This window comes from Phoca vitulina, unplaced genomic scaffold, assembly GCF_004348235.1.
Source record: "Phoca vitulina isolate PV1807 unplaced genomic scaffold, GSC_HSeal_1.0 scaffold49, whole genome shotgun sequence".
Taxonomy (NCBI): domain Eukaryota; kingdom Metazoa; phylum Chordata; class Mammalia; order Carnivora; family Phocidae; genus Phoca; species Phoca vitulina.
Window position 1 is genome coordinate 8,291,969 of NW_022589752.1, and position 22,783 is coordinate 8,314,751.

General features: G+C 41.7%; 1 protein-coding gene across 1 annotated transcript in view; it reads right to left on the reverse strand.

The window, feature by feature from the left end:
• SINHCAF (SIN3-HDAC complex associated factor) overlaps positions 1-22,450 on the reverse strand; it is a 32,225-nt gene extending 9,775 nt beyond the window's left edge. The window contains exons 1-4 of the mRNA XM_032387466.1: positions 22,055-22,450; positions 7,152-7,299; positions 5,462-5,561; positions 3,538-3,664 (exon numbers count right to left, since the gene is read on the reverse strand). Coding sequence (XP_032243357.1) covers positions 3,538-3,664; positions 5,462-5,561; positions 7,152-7,279 — 355 coding nt within the window. The 5' untranslated portion in view covers positions 7,280-7,299; positions 22,055-22,450. The remainder of the gene's footprint in view (positions 1-3,537; positions 3,665-5,461; positions 5,562-7,151; positions 7,300-22,054) is intronic.
• Positions 22,451-22,783: the final 333 nt, after the last annotated feature.

Here is a 22,783-nt window from a genome sequence, read left to right on the forward strand (position 1 = left end):
GAACTACAATTTTTAAAATCTTAAAAATTGTGGAATTTGAAAAGGCACAAAGGAGTAATTATCTAGCATGGGGTAGGTAGAGATGATAAGCAAAGTAGTGGAAGCAGAACACACCATGCACAGGAAGGGAACTGACTCAGCCCAAATATTCTTTGCCTAAAATAGGACCTCCAAAAGACTCACTAGGGATTTTCAACTTTATTCCATAGCAACCAGAATTCATTGTAGATTTTAAGAAGGATGACAGGGGCGCCTGGGTGGCTCAGTCATTAAGCGTCTGCCTTCAGCTCAGGTCATGATCCCAGGGTCCTGGGATCGAGCCCTGCATCGGGCTCCCTGCTCAGTGGGAAGCCTGCTTCTCCCTCTCCCACTCCCCCCTGCTTGTGTTCCCTCTCTCGGTGTCTTTCTGTCAAATAAATAAATAAAATCTTAAAAAAAAAAGGATGACAAAAAGAATAACATTTATATAGGAATTTGTTTTGTTTTACAAAACCCTTTTTAACCTGATTATCCCCATTTCTCAGATTAGAAAAATATGGTCCAATGTTCAGTGCCACGAGGGTCAGATATTTGTTAAGTTTCAAGAACAGTAACTCAAATCCAGATCTTTAAGCTCTAGGTCTAATGCCTTTCCAGTACACCACACAAAAGAAAGAATATCTCAGAAAGAGAAATAAAGGTCAGGTACACACAGGATGCATGGAAGCAAATACATAACCAGAGGTAACTGTTGTGTTGCACACAGATGCTAGCAATTCACAACGCACACGGGAAAACCCTGCTTCAGTCTAAGCGTACAAAGCCCACACACCTTTTTCAAAGGGACTTATTTTCAGTCTCCAATCCCTCCCTCCACAACACAGCTTTATAATAAAAATCTAAAATTACACTGGAAATATTCCCTTAGGTAAGGCAAAACTGAGTCAGGTATCACTTTCCCTATAATTAAAGGGAGGAGCTAAGAATATACATATGAATAATCAATTCCTCTAACCTTCAAGTGGTAGAAGAAAATTACTATTTCCCAAATGTTCATTAAAACTTAGTTGGAAAAGAGGGTAGAATTCGTCTTTTTCTCTTCCCCGGGTGATAGCTGATTAAGAAGGGAACATATGTAAACAAATAATCCAGTTACAAAATGGGCAGAGGACCTTAATAGACATTTTTCCAAAAAAAGAAAAGAAGGACAAAATATAACAAGTGTTGGCAAGGATGTGAAGAAAAAGGAACCCTTGTGCACTGTTGTTGGGAATGCAAACCGGTGCAGCCACTGTAGAAAACAGTATGGAGGTTCCCTCAAAAAAATTAAAAATAGAAATATGTGATCCAGTAATTCCACTACTGAATATTTACCCAAAGAAAATGAAAACACTAATTTGAAAAGATGTATGCACCCCTATGTTTACTGAAGCATTATTTACAATAGCCAAGGTATGGAAGCAACCCAAGTGTCCATCTATATAGATAAACAAATAAAGATGGGGGGATTGCACATGTATGTATATGTGCACACACACATGCAGAAATATTACACAAAAGAAGGTTTGCAATGATGTGAATAGAGCTAGAGAGTATTATGCTAAGAGAAAGACAAATACCATATGATTTCACTCATATGTGGAACGTAAGAAATTAAGAGATGAACATGGCGGGGTTGGCAAACCAGAAAACAGACTCTTAACTATAGGGAACAAACTAGGGGTTACTGGAGGGCGGGCGGGGGGAGAATGGGCTAAATGGGGGACGGGTATTAAGGAGGGCACGTGTTGTGATGAGTATTATATGTAAGTGATGAATCACTAAATTCTACTCCTGAAACTAAAATTACATTGTATGTTAACTAACTGGAATTTAAATAAAAACTTGGGGAAAAAAAAACATTTTTTAAATAAAAAAGAACATGTATAATTAAAATACACACATATTTGATATTACCTAAATATTTTACTATAAAGTATTAAAATATTTTAGCCAAAGATTAAATATATCATCAGAATAACTATGGACTAGTAACACCTACTTAAAAGAGCAGAAAGTTAGCAGAAGATCTGCAAAGATTTCAGAGTCGTGGGTATTGATTATACTACCCCAGAGAGCAGGGTGGTATTACAGAAAGAGCACAGGACTTTGAAGTCAAGACAAACCAGAGGTCGAATTCATCTCTACCATCTTTACTAAGTGACCTGGGTCAAGGTTAAATCACCACTCTACTTCCTATCCTAATCTCTAAAACAAATTATTGAGATAGTTATGTATGTAAACTGCTTGGTACATATACCAAAATGCCCAAGAGATGATAGTTCTCCTTTCCTCACTCTACCTTGTTAGTATATTTAACTATCTTTTACCATTATTCTAAAACAAGCATTGATTGGTAATATTTTGTCCTACAAATTGTTATTATATTTGTCCTACAGGGTCCAACAGACTCTTTTAATCCTGAAAACTCTATTACCAGTCCACAACCCCTTACCTACAATTTTGAAAAAGCTCTGAAAACAGAAAGTTCGGCCACAAAATCTGGCCTGACCTGAATTATAAAATCAGGGTAGCTAAGGGACGCGTGGGTGGCTCAGTCGCTTAAGCGTCTGCCTTTGGCTCAGGTCATGATCCCAGGATCCTAGGATCGAATCCCACATCGGGCTCCTTGCTCAGCGGGGAACTTGCTTTTTCCCTCTGCCTGCTGCTCCCCCTGCTTGTGCTCTCTGTCTCATTCTCTTCCCCACCCCCTCTCAAATAAATAAAATAAAAATAAAATCTTATTAAAAAAACATTAGGGTAGTTAAACCTGACTAGCCCATGCAAGTTTTATTTATTCCACCTATGTGAATACTCCTAAATTTGTGCTACAGAAATACTAATGTGTGTGATTCAGTAGTGCTGCCTTAGAAACCCTCCCACTTGATGCAAATGCTACATATAACATTATATGCACTGCATTTCCTTTTCAAACCCTGAAATTCTAAACTCCAAAATATTTAAGTGCCACTACAGGTACTCTCTCCTTCAACAACTTCCATTAAGAGTATATGAACCTGATACTAGTTTGTCATTCCTTTCCCATTCCATCACACACAACACACACTGACCCAGAAACCTAAAGTCCTGAGGCTAGCTTTACTGCAATATGTGAGTTATGATCTCTACAGTTACTTTCCAGAAAACCTGGGCTTTGGTCTCATATTGTCCACTAATTATTTACATACCTTTTCTGCACATCTCCAGACCTCAATTTCTTTATGCATAAAAAACAAGTGAACAAACTTGAAAAACGCATCTAGAAAATTTCAGACGGTAATAAAGAGATCAGAGCAGTCAGAGGGGTCTCCACACAATCTGAAGAAGTGGCTAGTCAAAGTACTCTGATGGTATCAAGATTAGAGTTTCAAGAGTCCATAGAAATATCTCTACAGTACATAATGCCTTCACTTTTTTAAAAGAAATTTAAGAAATCTATACATACCATATGCCACCCCCAGACAAAAATAAAAACCAAACAACTATCCTTAAGTACCCATATTTCAATATTAAACTTACTGTGACGTTTAAATTCCTTCTGTAGTTTACTGATCTGGTTGCTTTTTATCCTGTTTCCAGATAGAGTTTTCACTTTCTTTGGTTTCAATGTAGTCTTCAGACTGGGTCCTGCCCTTGCATCTACCACCTGGAAGAAAATACTGAATATTTAATACCATTTAAAAAATGACACCTCTTGTATTCCTTTGGTTCAGATAAATGCCTATTTGAAGAAGCCAAAATTGAGAACCAATTTTCTACTCAGAGTGTTTGAGAGTCCACATGAACTTTTAATCACCACATGATAGTAAAGAATAAACAGTTCATCTAGTATTTTTTTCCTTTGAAGCAAGCAATACTAACAGTGTGCTATACAAAAAATTGGAATAGATTTGTATATGGTAAGAATGACCAAGAGGTTAAAGAAAATCAAGCCTAACAAAAACTAACATTTCTATAAGACAGTGTTTTAAGGTTTACAAAAAGCTTTCATACACTTTTGATTTTACCCTTCACTACAAAGTAGTAAGGGGACTATTTTTGTTACTCCAATTTAGGGTGAAGGAAAACAAGAGAAATTCTCTTTTACCTTATTTCACTAAGATAGTAAATGGGCGAGAATGGGTAGAAAGGGGTACAAGACCAAATCAAGGTTTTCACACCTACACTTTATGCTCTTTTCACTATACGCTTTTATCCCTGAGGTCATTTACATGGCAATGGTATGTTCTCTCACCGCCTAGCATGGCACTGGTCCAGCCCTGCATGGTACCACTTCTCATGAACTCATTCACCTTTACTAATTGCACATTTCCACCCTTAAAAAGGTTGCCATCACCTTCAAAAATCACAATTTGGATTGTCTCTGGATAAGCTATTAATAAGAGAAAACTCACTTTTTAAATAACTTTTTTTAAGTCATAAGACCCACAAAAACCTATCATAATAATGTAACATGGTCACCAAACGACAATGTAAGGCTAGTGTTAGGAAAAAAGATAAAGAGGGGCGCCTGGGTGGCTCAGTCGTTAAGCATCTGCCTTCGGCTCAGGTCATGATCTCAGGGTTCTGGGATCGAGCCCCGCATCGGGCTCCCTGCTCCGCGGGAAGCCTGCTTCTCCCTCTCCCACTCCCCCTGCTTGTGTGTCTGTTCTCGCTTTGTCTCTCTCTGTCAAATAAATAAATAAAATCTTTAAAAAAAGGAAAAAAGATAAAGAATAAATGTCTGCCTGCTTAAAAACAAGTATTCTGTATAAATGCCATAAACGTTCTAAAAGCTAGCATACAGAAGAATTAAATAAGACTTAACAGTGTTGTTTTGGTCATTGAAAACCAGTGACCATGAGCAAGTAGAACACACATTTACATACCAGTATGACCTCAACTAGATTTAAATATAGAGAATAAGAATAGCTTCCACATAATTGATCACTATGTGTCAGACTTTCTATAATCTTATTCAGTTCTCTTAAGAGCTATGAGATAGCTATTATCCTTGCACTTTATAAGTAAACGTAACTTGCCCAAAGTTCACAATTACTAAGTGGTAACGGCAGGATTCAAATCCAGTTGATTCTAAACCCTATGTGCTCATGATGGTACCACACAGTGAGTTAGGATAAATGTTATCCTAAGAGATGAAAAAAGGATCCATGTCTAATTAACTGGAGGAATGTGCGTTAAACCTAAAAATATGTGAATGTACACTGTGAATCTCTAAAATGAGGATATTGGATACAGCCTTAGGGAAATGCTACACCAAGCTATTTTGCTTCTAAACATGCCAGAATGTTAAGTAATTATATCTGAGCAGTAACCGGTGTTTTTCTTTATTTTTTTCCACTTTTCCATCTGAGGGATGTACTACTTCCTAAATTAGGGGGAAAACTAAAGTTACTTTAAATGTAATAGAGGTACAACTGACAAAGACAAAAGATGCACTAACATGATTCCAGTTTTTTTTCGATCCTGCTGGCAATTTCTTCCACCTTTTCACAAGCAGGACACAGGCGTTACAGATGTCTCCAGAACGGGTCTCATGCAACCTGAGAAGAAAACAATCAAACCTTTATTAGTCTCATTTACGTTAAAGAACTCATGCAGGGGCACCTGGCTGGCTCATTGGTAGAGCATGCAACTCCTGCTCTGGGGGTTTTAAGTTTGAGCCCCACGTTGGGTGTAGAGATTACATAAAAATAAAATGTTAGGAGGGAAAAAAAAGAATTCATGCAATTACATTTCTTTTAGAAAAAAATACACCCGATTATAGTTTATAGATGCTATTTCTAATTGTCCTGGGTGACCCAGTTCCATTGTTTCTGTGGTACTTTTTGTAAATATAATTAAATCCTTGATCCAATGAACCAATTCTATGTACTGCAATTTGGTCATCCTAAAATAATGTTTTTAAAATTAAATAATAGTAAAATTTAAGACCTAGAGAAGATCCTCGACACCACGGTTTCAAACAATGTAGTCCAATTAATCTTTCTGAAGTGTGTAGGTACTTCCACAAACAAAATGTCACCTTTTAAGTAAAATAATGTATCATGATATTCTAGTTTTACAAGACACGTAACTGGAGAGGCACTGTAATTTTTTCAAAATGACTGCATCTGCATAGGGGGAAAAATCTATAGGACTAGTCACCAAGCTCTTTTTAAAATTTTATCTTTGAGAAACTTCCATTTAATACACTTTTCCTGTATTATAAATACATACAGAAAAATACTGGTAACTTTTATCATGTATACCATTGGAAACAGTAAGAGAAAAATGTAATTTAAAAAGGCAAGGTCAGGAGAAATTCTTTGACAACCTTCAAAATAATTACAAAATCCAGGATTAACAAATAAACAATCAACAGGTATTTTGATTAAAAAAAGGTGGTAAAAATAACTTCTAACATGGGAAATGGTTCAACACTAAGTATTTTACCCAAGTATTTGTCAGAAAGTAAATTCCATTCTATTAACCAGAGGTTTATTGTCAAAAGATAAATGAGGGGCACCTGGATGGCTCAGTCAAGCGTCCAACTCTTGATTTCAGCTCAGGTCATGATCTCAGGGTCCTGGGATGGAGCCCCACCTACTGCCTGCACTCCGCAGGGAGTCTGCTTGATTCTCTCTCTACCCCTCCCTTTGCCCCTCCCCCCCAAATAAAGAAATCTTAAAAAAAAAAAGATAAATATAGAACAAAATTATAAAATGAAACATACCCTGACAGACTTCAGGGCAGAACATTAAGTCCTGTTATTATCCTCAGGAGGCTGAGTTAAAATACGTTTCCATAATTTAGAAAAACAATGCAAAGAATAGAAAACTATCGGAAGATGACTATTAAGAGAGAATAAGAGTAAAGTCTCTATATATCTTGGAGTTAAAAACAAAAAAGTTTGTTTGGTATAACTAAGGGGCTTCCAATACAGTAGTTCCTTATAATCTGGAAAAGGGTTAAGTGGTCAGTATTGTTTGGTTCGTTTTCAAAGCAAGAGCCTTAAAATAGCCTAGATGAGAATGCAAGTGATTTTAATTTATTAGCACGTTACTCCAATTGCCTGCCTTGCTTGGAAATATTTCCGTAAGCTGTGATCTTTTTCACTCTAGGAATGGTAAAAAAACATCAGATGATCTTACCCAAAACAGCTCTGGAAGTCCTTTTCATAGCGTTTACTGTCAGTGAATCGAGAACTGGAGGACTTCGCTCTGCAAATACAGCAGCCCTCTATACTTCGGTACATCTTTGGCTTGTGAAAACCAAACATCTTTTCTTCTGGGCAATAGTCTGTAAAGCCAAGGGAATTGACACAGCTTTGCTGAGGGCTGTAACAAGGAACCATTAAAAGAAGAGTTCTCTGCTCCACCACACCCCCAGCAACTTGCTATTATATGACCAAGCCAGACAGGAGGGCTCTGGGGAAGACCTCCCGGAACTACCTCCATTCTTGGTACTAGCATGGCAAGTGCATAAAAACACACGGAATAGCTCAGTTATTTAACAAGGCCTCTACCACACGTCCTTCTACCCCACTGGCAACACTCATTCCAAAAATGAGGGGAGGGAGGCATTTTTTAGAAATCAACTTTTTAAGTAGAAAATATAACAAACTCTCCCCACTATAAAATGATGGAATCATACACAATGAAGGACACATCCTAAAATTTAAGATAAGGCACGCCCTTCTATTTTGCACCTTTGCATGGATACGATTCCCCGCTGGGGAAGTTCTGAGCATTTACCATGACCACTATTTGATACTAAGAACAAAAGTAGCTCAATATACATCAATCCACAATACTTTGCCCTATGGGAAGTTAGAGGGGATTTCTTCTGTGATAAATGGGAAGTTCTAAGCCAGCAAGTTGACTCTGAATTAAAACTACTGAAAGGAGGATGTAAAATTCACAAAAATCCAGGGTCAGGATTTAAGAAGAATAATTTTATGAATTAAAAACAAGCTCCTATTTCTTGACCATTGGTCTAGTTCAGCTGTTACAGAAGTCTCTGGAGCTCTTCTATGAAGCCCTGTGCCTGAGAGCAGTAATAAATAGTGAGAGGCAGATGTCCAAGAAATGTAGAGTGAGATAAATGATGATTCTCATGATAAAAAAAAAAAATCTCAACATCAAGCAAGGAAGGAAGACACAACTCTAGAGCTACATGTAGCAAACAAAAATGTAGCTGGCAGTAAATAACCACCTTAGAAGAAATTTAGAATATCCAAACCAGGGGAGCCTGGGTGGCTCAGACGGTTAAGCATCTGCCTTCCGCTCAGGTCATGATCCCAGGGTCCTGGGATCCAGCCCCGCATTGGGCTCCCTGGTGAGCAGGGAGCCTGCTTCTCCCTCTCCCTCTGCTGCTGCTTCCCCTGCTTGTACACTGTCAAAAATAAATTAAAAATCTTAAAAAAAAAAAAAAAAAAAAAGACTATCCAAACCAAGGGCCAGTTTCACCAGAACATCTGGTGTTCTTTTATGGTATCCCATAAGAGAGGAACTAAAAAGGCAATGAATATAGAAGCTAAACCCCAATGGGTAAGTGTTAAGAGTCCAAATACAAATCATCACAAAAGCATCACATACAGCATCAGTAAGAAAAAATTATTAATACCAATTAGATTGGTGCCCATAGTTTTAGGAGTCATAACCACAAAACATCCTCTTTTAAAAGCTTTTAAAGGTCTTTTAGAAACACACTGAAATATAGGACTGAAACAAAAACTTTGGTATGTCTTTGGATGATCTATCTGATCCCATTCCATCTCAATTCTGGTTAGTATACCAGAGCAGGTATTTACAAAAGCAATTCACAGAAATAATCTAATATCCAGGCTGTGTGTGTGTCTGAGATTGAGGGATTCTGAAATATGGACAGAGGATTTATGATTTATTTTTAAGAAAATGTTTTATGAGCAAACAATTAGCTAAACACTGAAGCTTTCCTTTTAAACAGGGGCTATTGTTTATCAAGTGTTCTTTAATGTTTTTGTTGGTGAGGGAGGCAGGCAAAGAAGGGAGATGGGGCGGGGCAGAAGGCCACTGATGCATTTCAATAATTAAGCCTAAACAGTTATTTCAATTTAAGAATTGTTAAAACAAGAAAACAAAATATTCCTAGTTGATTATTTTTGTTAAATGGAGCACTCAGGAATTTGATTTTTTTGAGAGAAAAAAATGAGGAAGATACTCTATATAGTAGGAAGAGGTATAGTAAGTAAGGCCTGTGAAATGAGAGAGAGTTTCTCTCAAACAAACCCAAACGATAAATTAAAAGAAAATGTCCTGGGGTGTCTGGGTGGCTCAGTTAGTTAAGCGTCTGGGGGTTCATGATCCCAGGGTCCTGGGATTGATTTCAGCATCGGGCTCCCTGCTCAATGGGGAGCCTGCTTCTCCTTCTCCTGCTCCCCCTGCTTGTGCTCTCTTGCTCTGTCAAATAAATAAAATCTTAGAAAAGAAAAAAGTGTCCTGAAGAAAATGACTGTGTATTCCTGTTTTGAGGCAAAAATGTTACTCTTTCCAGTCCTCACAACTAACCTGTGGGCTCTCCAAACTCCCCTAACATTCTCCGTTACTACCATCAAGGTCAAAAGTCCACACTTCCTCTTACAGTCGCCAGCTTCATCAATAGCTCTAGGAAACTTCAGCCTCCCTTCTCAGCAAGGACAAAGGAAGTACAGCAAGAAAGGCCAGTTCATTCCATTAATACACAGACCAAATCCTATTACAACAGATAGATTCCTATCTCTCCACTTACAATCCCCTTCCCTCTCCACAAATAAACATACCATCAAAACCATACAGCATTCGGGTCATCTCCGAGATAGGAACTATCTTCAATGAGGCTGGATTTGACCAAGAAACACAGTTTGTGCCAGTTATTACACTAGCAAGCTTTTAAGGAATGCTAGGGTTACAGCTAAATACTGAGGCCTTCCGTTTTATAAGCAGCTATTGTGAATCAAGTGTTCATCTTCAATATGATTTTTTTGTTAGTGGGGATCTCCACAAAACTTACCCAACAGTCCCCACAAGACATCCCAGTCTTCAGATTGAGTAATATTTTTTTAGATATCAGAGGAAATCGCCTGATATCTTCTGACTGACAATCCTTTATGCAGCTCTGAGACCTAATGTTCGTCCTGATACAATTCTGCTTCAATGTCTGAGAGGGAGTAAATCCTAAGGTCCACGCTCTTCTAGGCAGTGCTAAATGCAGTAAGGTACAAGGCACTCACCTGATGCAACACACAAGTAGTGTATGAACCTTTTAATGGATCACTTAAAACCTATTAAACCTTTTCTGAGCTTATTCCTGCATTTGAGAGGCACCTGGGAATCTGCAGCAAATACACAGGGGTTTCATTTTGGGCTTTGTTTACAGCAACCCAGTTAAGCAGTAGTTGGTGTTTTAACCATTTTGAGCTTTGGAGAGCCCAGAAATTAAGGAAAGTATTTTCACAGAATCTACAGACCCGCTAATGTTTAAAAAAACAAAACAAAACAAAACAACCCTAAAAAACCTACCCACTGTCTGGAGGAAAAGGACACAAAATGGCTCTAAAACCAACTTACTTTTTATATTTGAGAAGGTGGTAGGTGGGTGTGACACAACTATATTTTAAACCTGGAATTTCTGTTATTTCAACAAACCTGGTAGTTCCTTGGAATACTTCTTTCCTAGTCCCACATTTGTGCAATATTAAACGATTCCTCCAGAACAATTTTATTTGTTCAAAGGCACTGTAAGCTATTAAACTATTTGTGACTTTTGCATCTATTCTCACAGGAGTCACATCATTTGGCACTGTTTTCACAGACGGAAGCTAATACCATCTGCTTCCTAATTGATGAATAATTACAGAAGAGAATGGGCACCATACAATCTTGCTCTTAAGTGTGTGGGGAAAGCAGAAGAAAATTAAGCTTTGAGATAAAGCCAAAAATCAGGAAAGACTTAAAATGCTTATTAAAAACTGCCATTTATCTTCTAAAATTAGAATAGTGGTGATGGTTGCAAAACTCCGTAAATATACTAAAAACCACTGAATTGTACACTTTAAAAGAGTGAATTTTATGGTGTGTGAATTATATCTCAAAAAGCTTGTTTTTAAAAATGAAAACAGGGGCGCCTGGGTGGCTCAGATGGTTAAGCATCTGCCTTTGGCTCAGGTCATGATCCCAGGGTCCCGGGATTGAGCCCCGCATTGGGCTCCTGGCTCAGCGGGGGCCTGCTTCTCCCTCTCCCTCTTCCCCTGCTCATGCTCTGTCTCAAATAAATAAAATCTTTAAAAAATAAAAATAAAAAAAATAAAAATGAAAACAGACTGGGTTAGGAATTTTCCTGTCTTTATACATCTTTGTAACCTCAGCATCTAGAATAATCCCCGTCACTTAGTAAGTACTCAATAAATGTGATTAAACTTTTTTAACAAGTTATTTCTTTTAAAAAGTTGGTTTATATAGCATTTCATGTTTTATAAGGCACTTTCATTAACATTATTTCTTTGGCTGCTGTCAGCCAAATAGCCACAAATTTTTACTGTTCTGTCCAACTTAATCCAATCTCCCAAAGTTAAAAAGATTAAAGTTAATAGTTAAGTCAGCAAAAACCGTAAGAGAAGTAACTGTAATTATATGGGCAAAATATCATATATAGACAACAAAAAATGAATTTAAAAAAAATGCAACAATTAATTCTAAACATCTGATTAATTTCCTGGGGTTTTTTTTCCCCACTTTAAAGCTGCACACTTCATATAAAATCTAATGATCAAATTAATTAAAGGATGGGGAATGCAACCTTAGTGTTAACACAAGGAAAGAGTGGGGTCAACGCTGTGTATCAAAGATACAAAAGGACCAATTCTATTCTTTATTTATTTATCAATTAATCTCTATGCCCTATGTGGGGCTCAAACTCAACCCTGAGATCAAGAGTCCAATGCTCTACTGACTGACTGAGCCAGCCAGGAGCCCCATCAAAAGGGCCAATTCTAATCTAATCTAATGAGATTACGAAGCCAAAGAGCAGGGATGGTATCTATTTTACACTTAATTCAACATGCAGATGGTAAGTATACTGAGTGCAACACAATATAAATGGGAAAGAAAAGGAATCTTCACAGCAATAGTTAATACTGAAGGGATGCTATTTAAGAAGTTTTCTGATAGGGGCACCTGGGTGGCTCAGTCGTTAAGCGTCTGCCTTCGGCTCAGGTCATGATCCCAGGTCCTGGGATCGAGCCCCGCATCAGGCTCCCCACTCCGCGGGAAGCCTGCTTCTCCCTCTCCCACTCCTCTGCTTGTGTTCCTGCTCTCGCTATCTCTCTCTCTGTTAAATAAATAAATAAAATCTGGGCGCCTGGGTGGCTCAGTTGGTTAAGCGACTGCCTTCGGCTCAGGTCATGATCCCGGAGTCCTGGGATCGAGTCCCACATCGGGCTCCCGGCTCAGCGGGGAGCCTGCTTCTCCCTCTGACCCTATCCCCTCTCATGCTGTTTCTCTCTCTCTGTCAAATAAATAAATAAACAAAATCTTTAAAAAATAAATAAATAAATAAATAAATAAATAAAATCTTTAAAAAAAAAAAAAGAAGTTTTCTGATAAATAATTCTAGCCTTAAAGAGGGTCTTTTAACAATACTAAATTAATTTTAAACTTGACTTTAATCAGGAAACAGTATGAAGAATAGTGAAATGCAAATTTTAAAGCTTTTAGTACCCTTTTTAATATGGAATTGGAGACAGTGAGGTGAAAAACTTAATTCTACGGAGTATTCTTGTCTTTTATATCTTACAAGGGTATTAATTTAACATTTAGAAAAATAGAGATTTATCTTCTTATGATAAATACAACATCTAATTGGCTCACCTTTTTTGGTACACTTTGAAGGACACCAACAGTTCCTCCTAAATACAACTTCCCCAATTCCACTTTCTAGATTCCTTTCAGGAAGTAAAGGGTTTTTTTATTTTCAAAAATACCTTTCAAAACTCAAAATGCCACTGAATGGACTGGATAGAAGAAAACTGAAAGAGAAGTTATGTATGCCAAGGGTGAGAAATCAACTTTATAGTTAATGTCACAATTTGTCCATGCCACTTAGGGAAATGAAATTCTGATTAACACATTTACGAGTGCAACCTCCCAAAAAAGTATTCCTAAAGTGTTTTTCATTTTCAATAGACCAAAACCCTACAGCTTCTAATCATCACTTTTTCTTAAAAACTAACTGACACAGACCTTAAAGAAAAAAAAAAAATACACAAGATACTGGAAGCATCCTAAATGTCCATGGATTCTTAGACTGGTTAAATTATGATGTCTTCGAGGCGCCTGGGTGGCTCAGTCGTTAAGTGTCTGCCTTCGGCTCAGGTCCTGATCCCAGTGTCCTGGGATGGAGCCCCACATCGGGCTCCCTGCTCTGCCGGGAGCCTGCTTCTCCCTCTCCCACTCCCCCTGCTTGTGTTCCGTCTCTTGCTGTGTCTCTCTCTGTCAAATAAATAAATAAAATCTTTAAAAAAAAATAGGTTTTTAAAAACTAATAACTAGCGGTTGCCTCTGAGGGGAGCAAGAATGAAAGAAGCTTACTTTCACTTTCCTCTTTCTAGCACCACGCCCCAAAACCTTAGTTATCATCGCACACCTTGACTTAACTAAAGAGGGATCTGAAAGAGCCCAGAGAGCTTAAACAAACTTCCTCAAAGACACAAGATGGAGAGATACACATTAGGAAATATGCTCCACAGCAGAGAGAGTACAGAACAGACATGGAGCAGAATGGGAAGGAAGCTGCAGAGAAGAGACAAGCAAAAGATTTGTAAAGTGGGAAGGAAGCAGCGGTGAACAAAGACAAAAGAAACCAAGCAACCAAAGACAACTTTGAAGTGAAGGAGATGGCATTTCTTAAATGACACAGGATGATGGGAAAGGAAGAGAGATAAACACTGAAAAACACCCGTGATCAAAAGTTATGAGCAACCTTTAGTTGCTGTAATTGTTAATGTCACCCTCGACACCATTTTTAGTCAGTGGTATGCTATCTTCAATCACCTGTAAGTACAGGATCCAGTAAACACTAACAGTGTAACTGGAGCAACACTTCACGGAGTCAAATAGGACTAAGTGTGTTTTGTGTTCTGATGCTGCTAGGCCACTTGGCTGCAATGTTCCCTCACAATGAGCCCTGTTTCATCAGCAATTAAGGAAAGCCATGGAGCAACTGAACATGATTATTCCCTCTTACCTCCTTGATACCAATCCATATCCCAACATCAAAAAAGTTCTGAATTTACTTATTCACTTTTAAGGGACAAATTTTAACTTGCCTGGAGGAAAACTGAGAAAGGGTTGTGGACCCCACTTGTTTGCCATTGGCTTCTTCACACATGCACCCAGTCTCTGAGAATTTATATGGTTAAGTATTTATTATGGCTGCCTATGGAATCCACACTTAGCAGAAGAACCTAGAACTCATCCTACAGGAAAGAGGTCAAACTCAGAAATAAAGTCTTCAACTGAAATAGCATAAGTTAAAAATAAAAATCAAAAAAATCCAGGTCTCTGAGTTTTAGATAGTGTAAAAAAAAATACTAGGTCCTCCCATTTTTTTTTTTTTTTAAAGGTTTTATTTATTTGACAGAGAGAAAGACAGCCAGAGAGGGAACACAAGCAGGGGGAGTGGGAGAGGGAGAAGCAGGCTTCCCGCGGAGCAGGGAGCCCGATGCGGGGCTCGATCCCAGGACTTTGGGATCATGACCTGAGCTGAAGGCAGATGCTTAACGACTGAGCCACCCAGGCACCCCTCCCATTTTTTTAATAGTGTGAAAAAACACTGGGTATCCCAATTCTAGATTAGGAGTGATTCCAATGGATGAGAAAATTGTAAAGGTTGGGGACTGCTTCTAAGGGATGATTATTATCATTTAAGAAATGTAACTACTGTTGAGTCTAGTGAAAAAAGCACTGTAATGAGTCAAGCTGGAGTCTATTTCTGCTTTTGTCTTTACAACTGAATAGGAAGTCACTTCTAATTTTATTTGCCCCTCTGCAATATTAGGGTGAAATCTCACTTCTACTTTCCAGGGATGCTGTGAAGCAAAGGTATGAAAATACCAGTGTCTGTATACCATCTATTTCCTTGAATTTATAAGACTTGCACATTATAGGGGCGCCTGGGTGGCTCAGTCCTTAAGCGTCTGCCTTCGGCTCGGGTCATGATCCCAGGGTCCTGGGATGGAGACCCACATCGGGCTCGTTGCTCGGCAGGAAGCCTGCTTCTCCCTCTCCCACTCCACCTGCTTATGTTCCCTCTCTCTGTGTGTCTCTCTCTCTCTCTCTGTCAAATAAATAAATAAGATCTTTAAAAAAAAAAAAGAGTTGCACATTATAGAAATATAAGCTCAATCTATCCCAGGACATGTCCAACAAATTAAACTGAGGATAGAATCCTGATTTCTGAAGGTTTTCTTTTAAGCCCAGGTTTGTGGGAAAAGAGGAACTTGGGTCTTTTCAGGGAGATTTTAAGGTCATGAAATTGGACCACATTCTTTTCTGTGAAGCTGTCGTGTTTCCAAACTTATGAAAAATGTTAAGAACCGGGACATGGTAGCATATACCTGGTCTGACCCAAACCTCAGAAAATTTTCTTAAGCTCTCTGACCCTTCCATTTCTGAATAGTACCTATTAAAGCATCAACACAAGGACTGGCAAGTCCTAACCTTTAAATACTCTAAATTAATTCTATAATCTTCTCTTCCAGACATGCTCTTCTGGTGTTCACCTTAGTTATGACCTATAACGTCACACAAAAAATCTGGAAGTCAACTGGGCTCTCCCTTCTCATCCTCTGCATGGCTCCCAACATGTTTCTACTATGAAGTCCTTAAAAGATTCTACTTCTTCCTTCACGTCTCTGGTTCATGTCCCTTCTGTGCCCACTGCCCATTTGTTCCTCATTATGGTGCTGGAGCCTCATAACTGACTTCCTCAGAACCTTCAAACAGGTGGTCCCTTCCTAAAGCTCAAACATTAATCATCTCTTCCAAGTTATTAAGACGGGCTTTAGGATAATATCTAAGCTCCCTGGCAAGAAATGCAAAGCTTTTCAGGATCTGGTCCTGCCTACCAGCTGCTCCCAACTTGGAATCCTGATATTCCAGGAGTGTCAAACCAACTTCAATAACTAGCCACATCTCTACTCAGGTTGTTATCTCTGTCTGGGATGGTTTCACCTCCATCGCCTTAACTCAGGAAATTAAACAAAAGCTGTCTATACCTGTATTATAATACCTAACATAGGATTTTTATATACTTGTTTGCTGTATTATCTTCTCCTCTCAATGGTAAACTGTTGCAGGGCAGGAACTAAGTCTTATATTACAACCAGGTGCTGCCTGTACATGGTACACAGATACACCAAGAATTTGCGAACACCTGAAGAGTGGGATAGGCAAAACAGATCTGAACAGTATACTTAAGGGCACAGATGGGAAATGGCGTCCACAATAAAAAGGTGCATTAAAAAACTGATATTTTGAATGGAGTCATTTTTAACACTGTCTACAGACTTTTGCAGAAAAAAAAATTGTGAGGTTCAAAGATTTCCAGGGAATGTAAACCAAGTGAATTACTTTAATTAGAGAAGATTAATAGTAAATAATTCAATGCTTTCATAACAATCAGTAGAAAAATATTTCTTATTTGAAGCAGGCATGTGGGGAGGAAGGAAAGATTAGGAGAATAGTGTGGAACAAAATGAAACCTCAAAATGAGAGCTATTTAAACTCAGCATACATTAACATGAACCAAATTAAAATTACATTAAGACAGATCAAACTTACAATAGGTGGAAACAACTCAATAAAAAGCTAGCAATGAATTATTTTAGTTCAATTGCAACTCTCATATTTCTGGTACAAAAAGAAAATCTTCCTTGAAAACAAACTGCCTTCTCTTGGACTAGATGCATTTCCAGATCATTTCCATAATACAGAAAACCTTAGTTATAGACTCAATTAAGAGAGAAACTGGGGGTGCCTGGGTGGCTCAGGTCATGATCCCAGGGTCCTGGGATCGAGCCCCACGTCGGGCTCCCTGCTCAGCGGGGAGCCTGCTTCTCCCTCTCCCTCTGCCTGCCTCTCTGCCTACTTGTGCTCTCTCTCTACCTCTCTCTCAAATAAAATCTTTAAAAAATAAATAAATAAATAAGAAACTGAAGAGCCAAAAGACAATGAAATGTTTTCAATTTATAACCTTCCAGAGTCAAAACTAAGTGTGGGAAATCCAGGACTCTTGTGGACAAGAGAAATCAGGAAGAAAGAAAATGGCATTTTCTTGATTTCCACAAGTTTTTGATATAAAATGGTTCAATCAGAACTGGACAGGCAACCTGGTGTAGAAGACAATGTCTTCCCAGAACTAGTTTCTGAAGGTGGGGGAGAGGGCCAAAGACACTCATTCTTTCCACCCAACATTTACGGAATTATTTCCTCCAGCAAGGTTACTGGCCCCAGGCCTCAGTTTTGTCTCCTGTAAAATGTCCACTTCCCAAAGTTGTGAGAACAGCCAGTATTTACCAAGTACATTACTTGCTTAACTATTTACAGCTTTGTGAAGTAGGTATTATTATTACTATTTTGCAGAGGAGAAAACTGGACCACAAAGTGACTTATTTAACATGATCACAGCTTTGAAACCTAGGCATTTTAACCCAACTTCCGAACAACCAACTAGTGCATCAACAAATGGGTTCCCTTCTTTCTCAGCCAATTATATTCCCTTTAAGTATAAATAAATAAATGGTCGTATTTTTAAAGCAACCTACTATGTGTTAGCATGGTAAATTAATTTGTCCTAACAGCTTATGCAGTTGGTTTAGATTTCAAGTAAGCTTAAGCTTTCACCAGTGAAAAACTTATTTTACAGGGAAAATCATTCTCAAATTGCTTTTCTGACATAAATCTGCTGGAGTCTGAGCCCCATGAGCCAGGTTTTTCCAGGGCCTGATTACAACTGGGAAAATAAACTGACCATCCAGGTTCCAGACCTGTAGAGTTAAGAATACTGCACAACAGCAGTACACTGCTGCCTGGTACAGGTACTACACACTACACCACACACTACACAGGCCTGCTGCCCACCAAAGTTCCAGAATGCACTACCTATTGAACTTTTCATGTCCAAACTCCCTCAAAAAGTAACGCAAAAAGAAAGGTGGTAGACCTTGTCAGTCTTTCCCACTCTCCATTCATTCACCTTAATAAATCAAATCTCCCTTGCACATATCATGTGTTATTTAAAATAAAAACTATTAAGCTCCTGTATTTGAAATCTCCCAGAACCCTGAAATTCTAGCTGTATCCCAGATATAAAATACTAATTAAGAAAAACAAATCAAAGAATCTTAGTGTACTTACAAAGCATCTCTTATGCTTCTTAAATAACCCAGAGAAATAACTGCACAAAAGAAATTCATAAAGTTATTAAATACAAACTTTTTCATTTTCTTGACACGTTCCTTCTACCCACTTGAGAAATGTACTGTTACTAGTATTGGCTGCCTTTAAGTATTTGTACTTCGGTCAACCAAAACTTGGGAGAAACATGTCTATTTAATAACAGAACAATGAAAAGCACAATTTGTAGAGGTTTTTTGTTGTTGTTTGGGCGTGGCATCTAAGGATATTATTTTTTGGTAACGACCACTTTTAGATTCTAACCCTTAAACATGATCCATACGCAGGAGAAATCAGGAAAGAAGCAGCAGATACGGCGCTGCTTATCGGCTGTCTAGACTGCAAGCAAACCCCAAATACCAAAGAAGCATCCATGTGTCAAACCAGCATAATTTTTGAGCTATGCCTGGGGCCACATTAAAAAAAAAAAAAAAAAAAGTTGGCTTGAAAAGAAAATCTAAGAGGGGTAACCAGAAGGTCAACCCCAGTTCACAGGAACTAGGAAGCAGCTAGCAGGGATAGTATAGCCTTTTACCCTGTCATCCCCCTGATTAGCTTCCTCCCCAATCCCCATATAAAATCTCCAAGAAAGGCCCAACTCCCTACGAGCTAGCTTCTTCAAGGTCATCCTAAGATAACGCAGTGAACAATCACCAAACATTGGGCCAGGCATACCTTTAGGCCTAAGAGAGATTTTCCCCCTTCCCCAAATGGTTATATAAATACTTTAAATGCCATCAGGCTTTTCTCCAACTCCACCAGAAACAAACTCCCAGACTTTAGATTGAGCAACTAAATAAACATGTTCGGTTTTGCGACCCACATTATTAAAAGGCTTTTCAAGTCTGGCAAACTCCAGTTCAAAAACAGGTGCTTTCACTGTACTTTTAATGACAAGGTCAAATTCATATTTTTAATTTTTAAAAGAAAAAGAAGAAGAAAAGTTTTTTCAACCTCCTTACGACAACGTGAGGCGTGGGGACTGGGGGAGTATCGCCGGGGTAAAACTGCCTCACACAGGCTCCGTATTGGTCTAATCAGTAATTCCTAGTCTTCCCAGCGCCTGTAGTTACCCCAGGTTAGACGGAGAAAATAAAAACAAAGAAACCTACTAGGTCTAGTTACCAGAACAAACTGCACCGCCCTGCCACCCCAAGAAACCAACCCCACCCGCAACCAAAACAAACCTCGCCCCTCCCGGATCCCCCTCCCACACGTAAACACACAAAGAAAACAGCAGCACGCACAGTTCAGCTACAGTCCTCACTTCCCTTTGTAGGACAACGGGGAGCCCCGAAACTTCCCCACGGTGGTTTTTTCGGGTGTCGTCGGGGCTGGGTCCCCTTAACGTGCGGGCCACGGCTCGACTGCGGGGGGTTGAGGGTGCTCGCCGCACGCACCGGCTTCCCAGAAAGCAGCAAGATGCCTCCCCAGTCCTCCCGCGGCCCTCCGGCCCCCCCAACGCGCTCCCCCACCCCACCCCGGCACGCGGTGACGGCCGAGAGAGAGGCACCACGGCAGCAAATAGAAACGCTCCCCGGTGGGTTTGTTGGTAAATAGAACAACTTGGGTCGGAAAGTTCCTGCGGAAAGCTGCTCGCCCGAACGAGGGCGGCAGGAGGTGACCCGCGTCCCTCGCCGCCTCCTCCCTCACCTGCGCCGGAACAACGGGCCCCCGCGCACGCCCGCCCGCCCGCCCGCCCGGCGCCTCCCGCAGGCCGCGCCTCCCGCACGCCGCGCTGCCGGGGCTTGTTCCTCCTCATGGCTTTGCCCTGACGTAATTCAAACATGGCAACAGTTCGACTTCAAAGGCGAATCCACAGACCTCCCAAACACAGGCTCCGGGCCACGGGTAACGGGCCAAGAACTCGGGGCCACGCTCTCCCGGCCCCTCGGCCGTCGCGGCACTCGGCGCCCGTGCTGAAGCGCCGGGGCCCCGAGACCGCCGCCTCCCTGCCCGCCCGGAGCGCGGAGCACGCCGCCTCCCCGCGCACCAGCATGGCACCTCACACCAGCAGCGCCGCCAAAGTTTCCCCGCGAGGGGCTGAGGAACAAAAGCCCCTCTCGAAACTCGCCCGAAGTTCGGGGGCCCGGGCCCGCACGGCCCTCCACCCCGCGGCCGCCCCGCGGCCGCCCCGAGCGCCGGCGGGGCCCGCACGGGCACATGCAGCTCTTTGTTTTCTGTCCAGCCGGGCGCTGCCTACGTGCAGCATCAGGGATGTCGGATTGTTTCTCAGAGGCGAGACACTTGACGATCACCCTGGGGAAGGGTCCGGGCCCCGCGCCCCGAAAGCCCAGAGCCTGTCCCCCCTTCCTCCCCTCAGCAGCAAGCCCATTTAATCAAAGTTTTTCAGTGTCCTTGATGAGAAACGCCCGATTACCCGCCCCGCACCAGCGGAGAGTTGGCGACTTTCACTCTGCTTTTTAAACTGGCAAGACGCCATCATCAGCAAATCACATTGTCCTGCCGGCCGGCCGGCCCCAACAGCACCCGCATCTCACTGCCGGCCCGGAGCCGGACACTCACACAGACCTCCGGCGAAAACCAGGGTCGCAGCCCCAAGCACGTGGTCTGTCATATTCAGCACAAAAAGCTGTGCCCTCAAGAGTTCTTTCACTCCTTCGGCGCAGACAACGCCGCTGCCTCCATCCCCAAGTCAACTTGGCTCTGACTGGCCATCTTAAGCCGCACACGGTTACCCCAGAAAGCCCCCGCCGTGGCGCCCACATCTACGCTACAGGTGAAATAAATTGCGAACAAAACTTGAGGCTCCACAGACACATCGGCCCCCCCGCGCTGCCTGGGCGCGGCCCGGGGGGGAAGAGGCGTTGGGAGCCGGGCTGCTTCGGAGCGGCCGCGTGTTGCTCTCATTGTCGCATCCGCATCCCCCCGGAGTTCGGCAAACAACGCCACGCCGCGTGCACCCCGGCCACCCCGGCGCTGACCCAAACGGCCGATTTAAAACCCCCTCACGCCCGCCAGCTCGCAAGTAGACGGCAACTTAAGTTTCCGAGCGAATGGCGTTTATTGTCCACCCTTCTCAAACACGCGCGGGGGCTGCAATCAAACTAAACCACGAGGTTCAACCACGGCGCCCGACCACTCCGGGCGCGCGCCCACGCGGATGCACCAGCCCGGGGCCCCTCCGCAATTGCCAGCAAGTCGTTTTTCTCTCGGGCCTTCCAGCCACCGAGCTCCTTTCCGCCAGAGAACACTACGGCTGAGAAAAGTCATTGTCACCTTCAACGTGGATCCCTCAACTCCGGCGACTCCTCACTCGTTTGCAGCCTCCACTCACTTCCCCCACCCCAAGACTTTCGGTTTGCCTCCAGTACCCTCCCCAATTAAAAAGACACACTAAACATGTGTATACAAAAGAACCCGGGGTTTGAAGATCACGAGAACATTGCTCCCAGCAATGCCATCTCCAAGACAAAACTTCCTGTGCGTGCGTGTGTGTGTGCGTGTGTGTGGAAGGACTGGGGGAGGTGGGGGAGGTGAAAAGAGAAAAAAAAAAAAAAACACTCTGAAATCAAAGCCTTATGAGACAGTTTTGCACCAGAGTAATGGTTAGAGTCACTCACCTTCCAAAGGCAGCCGTTCCACACGCAATAACGTTCCCGAGGTGCGGAGTGCACGCCAAGCCAACCCCCCCTCCAATCGCTCCCTCCTCCTCAACTGCCTTGTCTAGAAAGATTGTCTCCTGCAGTTCTGCAGTTGCTACCGCTGGCCGGGAAGGTGTAGATTCCGCTTTCCCTCTGCGCACGCGCGTCTCCCGGTACAAAATTCTCCTGAATCGAACTTATTTGCATACGGGCGCGCGCGCGTAGAGGGCTGGGAGGGGAGAAGGCCCGGCGGCCGCGCGCGCTCCCGGGGCCTCTATTGTCCTTTTAAGGGGAGAAGCGCCGCGGCGCGGGAAACGAGGCGGCCAGAGGGAAACGGGGGCGGGGACTGCTTACTACGGCTGACGTCACGTAAACAAACGCCCCCTGGCTGGAGGCTGCGGTGGAGGGGGAGTGGCGGGGTGGGAAAGGCGGAAAGGTTAGCGGCAGAGGGAGAACGTTTGGCTGCGTGTCGTGCTTTCGAAACACCCTGAAGTTCTTGGGACGCACGGTTTCTCGTTGAAAAATAGTTTTGGAAGCTGTTTTTGCAAAATTGTCACACTTGTGCCCACTTTCAGGCTGGAGGCGACAGGGGAGGTGGTCTTCCAAGCAACCAGACTGAATTTATGCCTCCTATATTTCCTAAATTTTGTTTGAAGTTGGGTTTTTGAAGCTTTTTTTTTTTTTTTTTAGTCCTCTGGGACCAGGAGA